General features: G+C 34.4%; 1 protein-coding gene across 20 annotated transcripts in view; it reads right to left on the bottom strand.

Annotated features, from left to right (window-relative positions):
* The window catches only part of RIMS1 (regulating synaptic membrane exocytosis 1), a 517,565-nt gene that overhangs the window by 296,144 nt on the left and 207,796 nt on the right, over nt 1–13,625 (bottom strand). For all 20 annotated transcript variants that reach the window (XM_055390601.1, XM_019029847.3, XM_055390599.2 and 17 more), the window contains exon 4: nt 10,890–10,901. In XM_055390601.1, coding sequence (XP_055246576.1) covers nt 10,890–10,901 — 12 coding nt within the window. The remainder of the gene's footprint in view (nt 1–10,889; nt 10,902–13,625) is intronic.

Genomic DNA, 13,625 nt, shown 5'->3' with positions numbered 1-13,625 from the left:
TGTACAAAAATCACAAGCATTCTTATACACCAATAACAGACAAATAGAGAGCCAAATCATGAGTGAACTCCCATTCACAATTGCTTCAAAGAGAATAAAATACCTAGGAATCCAACTTACAAGGGATGTGAAGGACCTCTTCAAGGAGAATTACAAACCACTGCTCAAAGAAATAAAAGAGGATATAAACAAATGGAAGAACATTCCATGCTCATGGGTAGGAAGAATCAATATCATGAAAATGGCCATACTGCCCAAGGTAATTTATAGATTCAATGCCATCCCCATCAAGCTACCAATGACTTTCTTCACAGAATTGGAAAAAACTACTTTAAAGTTCATATGGAACCAAAAAAGGGCCGGCATTGCCAAGTCAATCCTAAGCCAAAAGAACAAAGCTGGAGGCGTCACGCTACCTGACTTCAAACTATACTACAAGGCTACAGTAACCAAAACAGCATGCTACTGGTACCAAAACAGAGATATAGATAAATGGAACAGAACAGAGCCCTCAGAAATAATGCCGCATATCTACAACTAGCTGATCTTTGACAAACCTGAGAAAAACAAGCAATGGGGAAAGGATTCCCTATTTAATAAATGGTGCTGGGAAAACTGGCTAGCCATATGTAGAAAGCTGAAACTGGATCCCTTCCTTACACCTTATACAAAAATTAATTCAAGATGGATTAAAGACTTAAATGTTAGACCTAAAACCATAAAAACCCTAGAAGAAAACCTAGGCATTACCATTCAGGACATAGGCACAGGCAAGGACTTCATGTCTAAAACACCAAAGGCAATGGCAACAAAAGCCAAAATAGACAAATGGGATCTAATTAAACTAAAGAGCTTCTGCACAGCAAAAGAAACTACCATCAGAGTGAACAGGCAACCTACAAAATGGGAGAAAATTTTCACAACCTACTCATCTGACAAAGGGCTAATATCAAGAATCTACAATGAACTCAAACAAATCTACAAGAAAAAAAACAAAAAAACCCATCAAAAACTGGGCGAAGGACATGAACAGACACTTCTCAAAAGAAGACATTTATGCAACCAAAAAACACATGAAAAAATGCCCACCATCACTGGCCATCAGAGAAATGCAAATCAAAACCACAATCAGATACCATCTTACACCAGTTAGAATGGCAATCATTAAAAAGTCAGGAAACAACAGGTGCTGGAGAGGATGTGGAGAAATAGGAACACTTTTACACTGTTGGTGGGACTGTAAACTAGTTCAACCATTGTGGAAGTCAGTGTGGCGATTCCTCAGGGATCTACAACTAGAAATACCATTTGACCCAGCCATCCCATTCCTGGGTATATACCCAAAGGACTATAAATCATGCTGCTACAAAGACACATGCACACGTATGTTTATTGTGGCACTATTCACAGTAGCAAAGACTTGGAACCAACCCAAGTGTCCAACAATGATAGACTGGATTAAGAAAATGTGGCACATATACACCATGGAATACTATGCAGCCATTAAAAATGATGAGTTCATGTCCTTTGTAGGGACATGGATGAAATGGGAAATCTTCATTCTCAGTAAACTATCGCAAGAACAAAAAGCCAAACACCACATATTCTCACTCATAGGTGGGAACTGAACAATGAGAACACATGGACACAGGAAGGGGAACATCACACTCTAGGGACTGTGGTGGGGTGGGGGGAGGGGGGGAGGGATAGCTTTAGGAGATATACCTAATGCTAAATGACGAGTTAATAGGTGCAGCACACCAGCATGGCACATGTATACACATGTAACTAACCTGCACATTGTGCACATGTACCCTAAAACTTAAAGTATAATAATAATAAAATAAAATAAACTGAAACTTTAGTTTTAAAGTTTCAAAGTTAGAGGAAAAATAGAATCAAATATAGATTGGGAAAAATGAGATACATGTACTTGTAGTTAACCCACAGTGAGGGCAGGAGGATAGTCTTTTGTTTCCTCAATCTCCATGAAAAGAGGGAACTTTAAATAAAAAATAAGGGAACATATGATCCTGGTAGATAATAGAAATGAAATAGTAAGTTAGGTGATAGTATTGTTTTGTTTCTTAAAATAGTTTAGTGGTGATTATGTAGTCAAAGAGTAACAATTAAAAACAATAGAACTGGGTAGGGCCCAGTGGCTCACAACTGTAATCCTAGCACTTTGGGAGGCAGAGGCAGGAGGATCACTTGAGCCCACAAGTTCCAAACCAGCCTGGGCAACATGGTAAAACCCCAGTCTCCACACACACGCACACAAAATTATCCAAGCATGGTGGCAGGCACCTGTAGTCCCAGCTGCAGGAAGCGAAGATGGCCTCAGCCACCTCAGTCCCAGCTACAGGAGATTTCACTTCAGTCCCAGTTACAGAAGGGTGAGGTAGGATGATGGCCTGAGCCCAGGGAAGTCAAGGCTGCAGTGAGCCCTGATCATGGCACTGCACTAGAGCCTGGGCAACAGAGTGAGACCCTGTCTCAAAAACAAAACACAATAAAACAAAACAAAACAAAACAAAACAAACAAAAAACAGAATGGAATTGGGCTGATACCAGCAAATGCTAAGGCTGTTGTGGAATCTCTGATATAAACATCACAGGAATTAGGCCTTGTGATCAATCTAGTGTTTGAGAAAGACATGCCTAATAAACATTAGTTTCTAAGAATGATTGACTGCAGCTACCACTATTAATATTTAATACACATATAATATGTCAGAATTGAAACGAACCTATTTCTTCTCTCATTTAATTAGCATTTTCCCAACAAATATGAAATTTATTTGGTATATTTTGTGTAAATGTCTTCTCATAACCCCTTAACTGGCCCCTACCCAGTTCCATTGTTTTTAATTGTCCTTTGACCACATCATCACCACTGAACTATTTTAAGAGGCAAAACAGTACTGTCACCTAACTTAGTATTTCATTTCTTTCTTTCTTTCTTTTTTCTTTTGAGGTGGAGTCTTACTCTGTTGCCCAGGCTGGAGTATAGTGATGCGATCTTGGCTCACTGCAACCTCCACCTCTTGGGTTCAAGCAATCCTCCCACCTCAGCCTCCCAAGTAGCTGGTAGTACAGGCACCTGCCACCATGCCTGGTTAATTTTTGTATTTTTAGTAGAAACAGGGTTTTGCCATGTTGGCCAGGCTGGTCTCTAACTCCTGACCTCAGGTGATCCACTCCCCGCGGCCTCCCAAAGTGCTGGGATTACAGGCGTGAGCTACCACGCCTGGCGGGGTTTCATTTCTATTATCCACCAGGATTTTATGTTCTCTTATTTGTTCTTCAAGCCAGGTGCTTATCAGAGTATTCAAGGGTGTATACATTCTTTCCTTACCTGCCAGAATCTCACACATCAAAATGGAATCTGTGATAATGATGAAGTGTAAATGATGCAGAAAGAGCTAATTCTGGCTGGGACACTCAGGGAACACTCTGCATGGAGGATGGCATTTGAGTTGCTCTGACCCTTTGATAGACAGCTCTTCATCAATTGGAAAAAGTTTGACAAAAAGTACTTCAACAAAGAGAAAAACTGAAAATAGGTATGAAAGTATATAAGAGAAAGATATACTAAGAGAAGTTAGTAGTTATTGATAGCTGGTAAGTGAAGTTAATCTGCATATGATGCATAAATCTCATATACAAGAGTCCTCCCAAATGGTCCGTTGACATCTAATAACAATTTAAGCATCTCTAGCAATAGTAAATTTTAAACAGAACTAAAATACATAGATTTCAGAAGATATATTTTTTATGGGGAACAATCAAAAACTAGTCTGACACGTAATTTAACAAAGTAATTGTAAAAAGTAATACAAGTTTTAACCATGTCTAAAAGTAAAATAAAACAAACAAACAAACAATAAAAACAGCAACAAACAAAACAAGAAAAATCCCAACTACCGATCTGAGGCTTGACTTACTGCCCTACCTAGAAACTTCTGTGATACTGTCCATCAAGCGCATCTTCTCCTTGTGATTGTCATTCCTGGTTTAGCTTGTACTGAAAAACATTATAATTGCACATTGGCTCAGTGACTGACATTGTTGGTCTTCTGTGTTTCTATGTAGTTTAAAAGACACAGACATTTTCAAATTCCATAGAAGTAGTTGAAGAGTCACAAGGCATATTATTTTCTCCCTGAAAGATTTAGTTTTCTACTCTTTCCCATGTAATTTGCTGTAACAGCACTTTATTGGTCAATAAAAACAACTTGATTGATTTTTATAAAAATTAAGTCTTTTATAACAAAGATGTTCATAAATTAAATGCACAAAATTATTTTGACACCATTATAAAGTGATTTAAAAGGATTACTTTCTGAAAACAAAATATTTGCTGTTGAAGTTTACATATGAAAAAACTATTGCATATATACATACAAAAACAAAATAAATCGGCCAATGAATAAATGTATTTGTTAAATGCCTTAGTAAGGCCATATATAAAAACAAGGACTTTTTAAGATGTACATATCTAATTTCAAGTTATGGTTACAAGCTTTAGAACATATTTTTAAAGTTTTTAAAGTAACTGCAAAACTAATAAATTTAGAACATATTTTCCAAAATTTAAAAAATATCTTCAAAACTGCTTTACTAAATAGAATATGAGGAATAGTCATGGTCTAGTAGACTTGAGGCTTATAAGAAAATCAGCACAAGATGCTTTTGGCACTAAAAGGTTTGGTGGGGTGCTGGCTGAATTACTAGACAGTTGTCATCTGTACACTAAGGGGAAATCTGAGGGAATTCTATTTATTCTTTAATATAACATTCATAAAATTATTATGCATCAACATAGCATTATAGTTATACTATACGTATACATATGCATATAGATACACATTTTAAGCTGAATTTATTAAATAATAAACTTGCAAAAGAAAGTGTTTATTATCTGCATTGCATATTAACTATTTAACCTAATGTGGTCATAATAAAATTAAATTAAAAATCCCTGAATAAATGAATAAATTAATGAGTTCATGTAACCCAAGGAATAGAATTTACTCTTAATTATAATAATTAATTTTAGTGGCTGCTTGGTTAAACAAAAGTAAGCTTAGTGATGAAATGCAATTGAATTTTCTTCAATACAAATAACGTTTATATTAAGATGAACAGAAAGAGAGCATCTTGGCATGAATTACCATGTAAAATGCATTTATTGAAAAGAACGAGATAGTAACTTTGAAATAAAAATAATTATATATGAGACTACTGATGACAGTAAGCCAACAAATGAATAAATAAATGAATAAAAAATGAATAAAAAGATTGCTGTGGTGGCTCACACTTATAATTCCAGTACTTTGGGAGGCCAAAGCAGGAGGATCGCTTGAGCCCAGGAGTTTGAGACCAGCATTGGCAACATAGGAAGGCCCTATAACTACAAAAATTTTAAAAAAATTTTTTTTTTTAATTAACCAGGCACACCTGTGGTCCTAGCTGCTCAGGAGACTGAGGTGGAAAGATGGTTTGAGCCTGGGAGGTTTAGGTTGCCATGAGCTGTGATTGCACCACTGCACTCCAGTCTGTGTGATAGAGACTCTGTCTCAAAAATAAATAACTCAATAAATAAATAAGTGAATGGATGAATTAACACAAAACTATGAAGAGTCTATTTGAGTAGCTCCAGACTGGTAATGTGAGGACCTCTGCAGATCCTTCTCCCCAGCAAAACAACTACAACTAATAAAAATTATTTTTTTTTTTAAAAACAGCCATTTAAAGTATCTGAAAATTGTCTGAAATGTATACAGCAAATGTAGAAACATCTGTTAGAGAAACTCTACTAAATTTTTATAAGAACAGCAAGAGACTTGAGCCACAACCAACTTCCTTTCTTCTCTGCTCCATGCTCAGCAAGATGCAAATTCTATTCTTGGTAGGTACGGCCAAGTGAATGGGCTCTCTCTCTCCCCAGTTCTGAAAGACTACAGTATCAGTCCCAGAGGGAACGGCTACCAACATTTCTTATCCCAATTTCCAGCTCCATGGTGCAGAAGCTCCATTATAAGTAACTGCTGTTGAGTGGTGAGGAGCTCCCTGTCCATGAAATCTGTTGGGTGGCAGGTATGTGGCATATATTGAAAGTTGGGTGGCAGATGACAGAAAATTTGGTTGTCAATATTTATGTGCATCTGTTTGAATGCTACTGAAAGTTCACTAGAGAAAATATATTATGCACCATTAAAGAATAGCCTTTTAAAGTAGGCACTTAAGTTTCTCTGCTAATCTTGGACCTATGGCTGAGAGGTAAAACTGAAACTGCTAGTTCTCTTTGTGAGCTTAAAAAGCAGTCTTTTCATCTGGTCATAAAAATCTCTTACTTTGCATCCTAGGGATAGTTAGTCCAGACAGACAGATATTAAATTCCAAGTAATCTTAAATTTCAGAGTTCCTGTTTGGATTGACTTATACGGATTAATAAGTACCTATATAATTCTAATTTAGAGAAATAAAGAATCCCCAGGGAAGAAAAAAATTGAACTTCTAAAACTTTGAATATGTCTTAAAAAATTCATTCTCAAGAAATTACTAACCTAGAAGCATTTTTATGTATGAATAAAAGTTCACCCAAACTGAATCATTGGAGATATCAAACAAGTTTGATAATTTTGGCTAAAAAAAGTTTTATGATAACCACAATGAGATACTACTTCATTCCCTTTCAAAATGATGGCTCCTAATCAAAAAGACAATAACAAACATTGATAAAAATGTGGAGAAATTGAAACCCCCATTTACTGCTATGCAGCTGCTTGGGGAAAGTTTGGCAGTTCCTCAAAAGGACAAACATAGAGTTTTCATGTGACCCAGTAATTCCACTCCTAGATACATAAACATAAGATTTGACAACGTATGTTCACAAAAATATCAAGAATTTTGTCCATAGTCCTTAACTTTTTGGAAGCTCTTGCTACCATAGCCCTTTCCTTATACTAGAAAAGGCTAATTTTCTAACCCTTGAGCAGCTCCCATAGTCCTACTATGAATCCTTATTTAATACTGATTTGAAAAATTATAATTTCTTGAAACAGATTTTATAACTGTACTAAAAGATGATGATGGAAGGTACAAAACCAAGACTAACCAGAACTTTGATAATATGCAATAATATGCAATATGCAATAATCATATGAAGTTTAAAGAATAGTAATGCTGAGTGCAAGAGGTTAAAACAGGCTAGCAAATCTCAAAAACAGGCTAGCAAATTTCAAAAATAGATTTGTCATAAAAAATTCACAGCTTTCTGAATTATCTTCCATAAAAGTTTCTGCAATTTGATGTTTTATTCCTCTCTAGGATAAGCTCAGCAAAACCAGACAACTTGTGAAATCTAATCAGCCAAATTGTCAAATGAAAGTTCTCTTGATACATTCTAAACTTTTCTTATTGATGTATTTATCTATATTTATAAACTTTCTATATAGACCTATGTTACTTTTCTGGGAAGAATTTCAAAAGAACTTTTGTCAGAGAAATCTATCAAAACATCCAGATAAAAAGAAGAAAACATAAAAGTGGGTCCAGGCAAATTCTTATAATCACTTTTTCAAAAGATTGAAGGTTGTAAATTAGGATCATATGCTTCATCATGCCATGAGCTAAATATGGATAACTCTGAGAAGACTTTTCATAACAAGAATAAATATTTAATGCAATCATGCAAATCATTTTTAAAATGGTTATTTTTCTTGGTTGCCTTTAATGCTAGCCAGAGAAAGAAACAAATCATCACTTTGGTATTTAAGAGTTGAGTCTTTGAGAGTAATGTTTTTTAAAGCTGTTAAGAATCAACCAACCCACAGACAACACCTTATAATACAGCCAGGTTCAAATTCAGTTGGCACTATACCATTCAAGACAACATCCTGTCCCATCCAAGCCAATTCCCACCTTTTATAAGTCTTTCTATAAAAGCATATTTATTTGCTAACATATCATTTATTATGATGTCTTAAAACAAACTTCAATGGACAGTTACGAAAAACTAGTTGAAAAATTGTAACTTTGTCAATTTAGTGTCTTGTTATTACTTTGATATAAAAAGTATTTTTTATATGTGATACTTAAAAGGTAGGTATGTGCAGCTTTCATATGTTGAAAGAATAAGAAAATAGTAAGGTTCTGTTTTTCAGAGTAATGCTAACATTTACTGTAGAATAATCTTAACTTATAAAACCTGACACTTTCTTTGTGAAAATACAGATGAACGAGAAATGTAGCAAGTTCATTTTAGTTGCTATATTCATCAACCAATCATCCCTACTAAAAAAATAGTGATGAAAATTTATGGGAAATCCCAAAGGAATTAAGTTTGCAGGATTCAATTCAGTTGGCTTAGCAGCAGCAAAGTGTTAAATATTATCAAGAGAGCTATCTAAATTCAATCCTCTGCCACCAAATAGTAAAACAAAGATAAAAGTAATTTAAACTGGCTATGGGAAATTTTAGAGTATTGCTATATATTTAGGCTTCAAGGAGGGCTTTTAATGAAGTAAAAAATATAATCATAATTTTGCCAATGAGAGTGTGCACTTGACAACATAATTTTCTTTTATCAACCATTACATATGCCCATTACAAAGTCATTCTTTATGACAGCAATTTTCTTTATAAGTAAATACAAAATCTTCCAAGTTATTATTAGATATGATTTAGGCTGAGGATGAAGTTTTAAAATAAAATATTGCTGATATGGAAAATATGACAATAATTTTGCTGGGCTTAACAAAGGAAACATTTATAAATTAGCTATTCTTAGGACTTCATACCACATACTCCTTTATTTTAATCACAGTTCTTCACCAATTTAACAGATCAAGTAGAATGTATTATTATTATGTTGATCAAGATGAAGATTACTTTTAGAAAAGTTTTATTCACCCTTATCTCTCTTCCCTTTCCACCCATACCAACACCACACACATGTAAATTATAATTTCTCTACTAAAAATAAAAGAGATTAGAGGAATAGGGAAAGAACTGGCAATAAAGTATTTCATTTAATAGTCAGTTATTCTCTTTAACATGGCTAAGACAAAATGTGGCTTCAGTTTCCCTTGGCTAGAAAGGCCATTCATTGAACTCCTTCAATAGGCTAAAATGGTGTTTAAAGAAATTATGACAGAGTACTTAAAAATAAAGTGATATATACATTCTAACCAAAGTGAAGAAAATAATTGAAAGTGATTATATTTTACAGGTCTTTCCACTCTGTTTTTAGTCTGAGTCCACAAAACCCACCTGTATTCTCATTACATTATAATCATAACAAGCACAAATAACCTACCATTATGGGTAATGCTGTCAAAGGGATAGTGAGTTTGGCCAGCCCTACAGGAGAGCAGTTTAAATTTTATCATCAAATCTGCCTAAACACCAGCATTATTTACTTACACTTTTACTCTTTAAAGGAACTTTACCCACGTTTCGACTGTGAACTCATCCAAAGTAATAATATTGATGAAATTGGCATTATAATAATATCCCCTAAAATTATCCCACATACAATCAATGGTACAGACAAAAATAAATACCAAAAATAGATTATCCTATATAAGTTTTCAACTCTATTTCTTTTTCATAGAAAAAATCGATAAGCATATCCTAGCATAAATTTAGAAACACAGATTAATGTTCAATTTAATGTCACACTTGCTAATTATGCACTGCAGTGTATCATATAAGCTTTAAAATTTTTGAACAAAGGCAGCTCAGTTGACATATTAAACCTGAAATACTCATTGTCTCATTCTCATATTGGTAGATTAATGAGCTGCAAGGAAGTTTACACCAAATGAAGGTGTAATTTATACCAAATGAAGGTGTATAGTATGTATACAATTTACACCAAATGAAGGTGTATAGTAATTTACACCAAATGAAGGTGTATAGTGTGTATACAAAGGAAGGGCTGACTGAACATTCTACTTGGAGCCTATCTTCCCAGGCACAAAGAGCCTCTGTGGTTTCTACAGCTGATAAGAGTTAAAAGTGACCTTTTACTCTCCTAACAAGTTATTCATATTCATAGGAGAGAAGAAAAAGGCAAAATGTGGTTCAATATGACAACTATGCTACTTGTGTTCTATAGAAAAATAATTATACTTTGGCCTCTTTACTTGAATTTGATCCATTCCCTTTACTAAGTGTTTTCCATTCCTTCCGCAATAAAGTTTCTTTTTTTTTTTTTTTTTTTGAGACGGAGTCTTGCTTTGTCGCCCAGGCTGGAGTGCAGTGGCGCGATCTCGGCTCACTGCAAGCTCCACCTCCCGGGTTCACGCCATTCTCCTGCCTCAGCCTCCCGAGTAGCTGGGACTACAGGCGCCCACTACCACGCCCGGCTAATTTTTTGTATTTTTAGTAGAGACGCGGGTTCACCGTGTTAGCCAGGATGGTCTCGATCTCCTGACCTCGTGATCCGCCCGCCTCGGCCTCCCAAAGTGCTGGGATTACAGGCGTGAGCCACCGCGCCCGGCCCCGCAATAAAGTTTCAAATCACCTGCCTTTGCATGCTGAAAAAGGTAGAGCCCATTAGAATTTATTGTTTCTGAAAGTAGTAGGAATAATCATCAAAACTCAGAGTCAAGCAGATAAATGAGCTTGCAATGATATAAATTATATTAAAATTTCACTGTCATCATGAACTCAAACTATCCAGACTTTATCTATTAATATCAAACTCTGTAATGCTCCTAAATGTTCATTTTTTTCATGAGAGCTGGAAATGAGCTCTTCCTAGTATATAATTTCTTGTGAAATATAGTTATTAACAATACTAGGTGCAACATTCACTTAATAAAGTTCACAACAATACAATAACAAATGATAGAAAAGAAAGTATGGATTCTAACCACTTTGTCCTCCTTTGGGAAAGCATCCAAGGAAGCAGAGTAGAGAAAGAAGACAAAGAAAAGAAAAACAAAATTGAGCCATGTATTAATAAATTGGTTTTAAGAAAACAATTATGTGTTTCTTCAAAGTATTAAAGCACAACTATTTTGAAAAGTAAATGTTTACTTTTCCTAAAAAATAGTAATTGTTCAATCCTTCATTGAAAATGCAAACATTATGGGTCCTGCTATATGTTAGATACAAGAGTTAGGCACAATAATTTCCTGATATTTTAGAACTTGGATTAGTAAATCTAGATTTAAAATATTCTTCATAAAGAAGGTTAATTCACTATCACATGTAGTCTACCTATTATTGAAAAATATTTTATTAAAATGCATAAAATTGTATGAATAATTTTGTCAAATTATTGTTAAAATATTGATAGTCACAATTTGGGAAAATGTAAAGAATGAGAAATGTTTATAATAAATAAAAATGGGAAGAGAAATATGTTAACTATTTTGGCAATAAATTATTCCACAGGCAATATTTATTTGTGATACACATTTCAACGTTTGTTATAGAAAAAAACAACTTTATACAATGTTTTTGTCTTGTGCTCCAAATGAAATATCTTAAGATGTGTGCTTTCTTTTATTTTGTTCCTTTAAATATTTTTTCCAAGATTGGATGGGTTTAGTAAAGATGAACTACACTAGGCGTGAGTGTCCTCTCCAAAGCGTAAGTACCTCCTAGCTCAATTTTCTTTAAACACCCTCTCCTTTTTAAGACCTGATGACTTTAATATATCAATCATTAACTGTATTGCTATTGGCATGTCTCAAACCTATAATGGGAAGTTAAAAGCATTTAACAGTTGTGGGTGCTTAGCCAGCACTAGCACTCAGTTGATCTGCGCCTCATTGTTCACTGCCAACATCTTTTCAGACTGAACAGTGTCCTTACCACATGGGTTGTTAAGTATTTTGATGTTGCCTCCAAGTTTTACCTGTAAGAATGTATTCCAAAATAGTGTATTAAAGAGCACTATAGAAGGGGAAGTTAACAAATAGATATTATGTACTTTCTATGTGCCAGATACAACCTTAATATCCAAGTTTATTTTGAAAGCCTATAAGGTGGCATACAATGATTGCCTATAACAAACCACTATTAGGAGAGGAAAAGAAAACTTATGCAGTCATAAGAATGGGACCCTAAAGAAAGATTAAATATACATATCATAAAGACCTAGATTTTAATTATTTTTATTTAATTTTCATAACACCCATACAACGTAAATATTACTATCCAGTCTTCATAGGTAAAGAAACTGTTCAGAGAAGTTATCTTCCTAAAGCCACAGAGGTAGTAACAGTCTCACCTTAAAGTATAAGATATATTGATCGGCCAGGCGCAGTGGCTCACACCTGTAATCCCAGCCCTTTGGGAAGCCGAGACGGGCAGATCACCTGAGGTCAGGAGTTCGAGATCAGCCTGGTCAACATGGTGAAACCCCATCTCTACTAAAAATACAAAAATTAGCCAGGCATGGTGGCAGCCACCTGTAATCTCAGCTACTCGGGAGGCTGAGGTGGGAGAAGCACTTGAATCCAGGAGGTGGAGATGGCGGTGAGCCAAACGCCACTGCAATCCAGCCTGGGTGACAGAGCAAGACTCTGTCTCAAGAAGAAAAAAAAAAAAAGATATATTGATCATACTCAGTGTCTTAAGTCCACTGGAATAAATTTTAGAATATCTGACTTATAACTCAACTAGACTACTAAAGAATATAATGTTGATTGGGAGGTTTGTTTTAAATTTAACTGTAATGTGCAAATTAGAGAAATATCAAGAGGGCTTAAAGATTTCGTGTTATTTTTAAACATGACTTCGTATTATAATATATTAATGATTAAATAATATGACAAATTCTTTACAGGAACACTGGGAATTCTTTAGCTACATGCTTGTAACTGTTCTACATTAAGCTGCAGATCTCTACCAAGGAAAACTCAGATTTCCCTATAAATAATTATACTGCACTATTTCAGAGAATATGATAAAGTATAACATTAAAATGTATTCTAAACTAAATATTTATTAGAATTACTCTAGTATTTCATAAATAATAATATTGGTTCCTATCATATTAGCATCTTAACGCTTCAAAAATTGCATTTATTTAAAGTACTGGCATAACAGGAGTAGCTCTTATTTAAGCCAAATAAGGAAACATCATCAGGTAAGAATATATCTTATAGAGAAGAAAATGAGAAGTGCAAATCTCAATAGACTTTAAATATCTAAATAATTTCCATGAGATAAGCTTGCCACTATATTTCTTTAACATGTCAGTAAATCTGAATTTACTCTCATAGAGGCTAATCATTGCTTAATATATGACATTCAGTTATTTTGCATTTTACGTGCATTCAATCTGAATACTAATGTTACAGAAATCAAAAGTAGTTAACTTTTTTAAAAGAATTGGTCATAACTTTCAAGAGTTTTATAATTGATGATAATATTAAATTTACATTAACAGCATTTTTCAAAAACCAAATGAATTCTCACAGGTAATCTGTTGGTTTTGAATTGGAATCATTTATTAAGAAACAAAGATAAAGTAAGTTCTTTTTGGGAATTACTTTCATCAGTATTCCACTACCTTATTAAGGACATGAACAAAATGAGGGAGGTTCATTTTAATGTGTATGTTTATGCACATGTCTGCTTTCTAAGATGCACGT

This window comes from Gorilla gorilla, chromosome 5 (assembly GCF_029281585.2).
Source record: "Gorilla gorilla gorilla isolate KB3781 chromosome 5, NHGRI_mGorGor1-v2.1_pri, whole genome shotgun sequence".
Classification (NCBI taxonomy): Eukaryota; Metazoa; Chordata; class Mammalia; order Primates; family Hominidae; genus Gorilla; species Gorilla gorilla.
The sequence above is the reverse complement of the archived record's forward strand: the minus strand, read 5'-3'. Positions and strand labels throughout refer to the sequence as shown.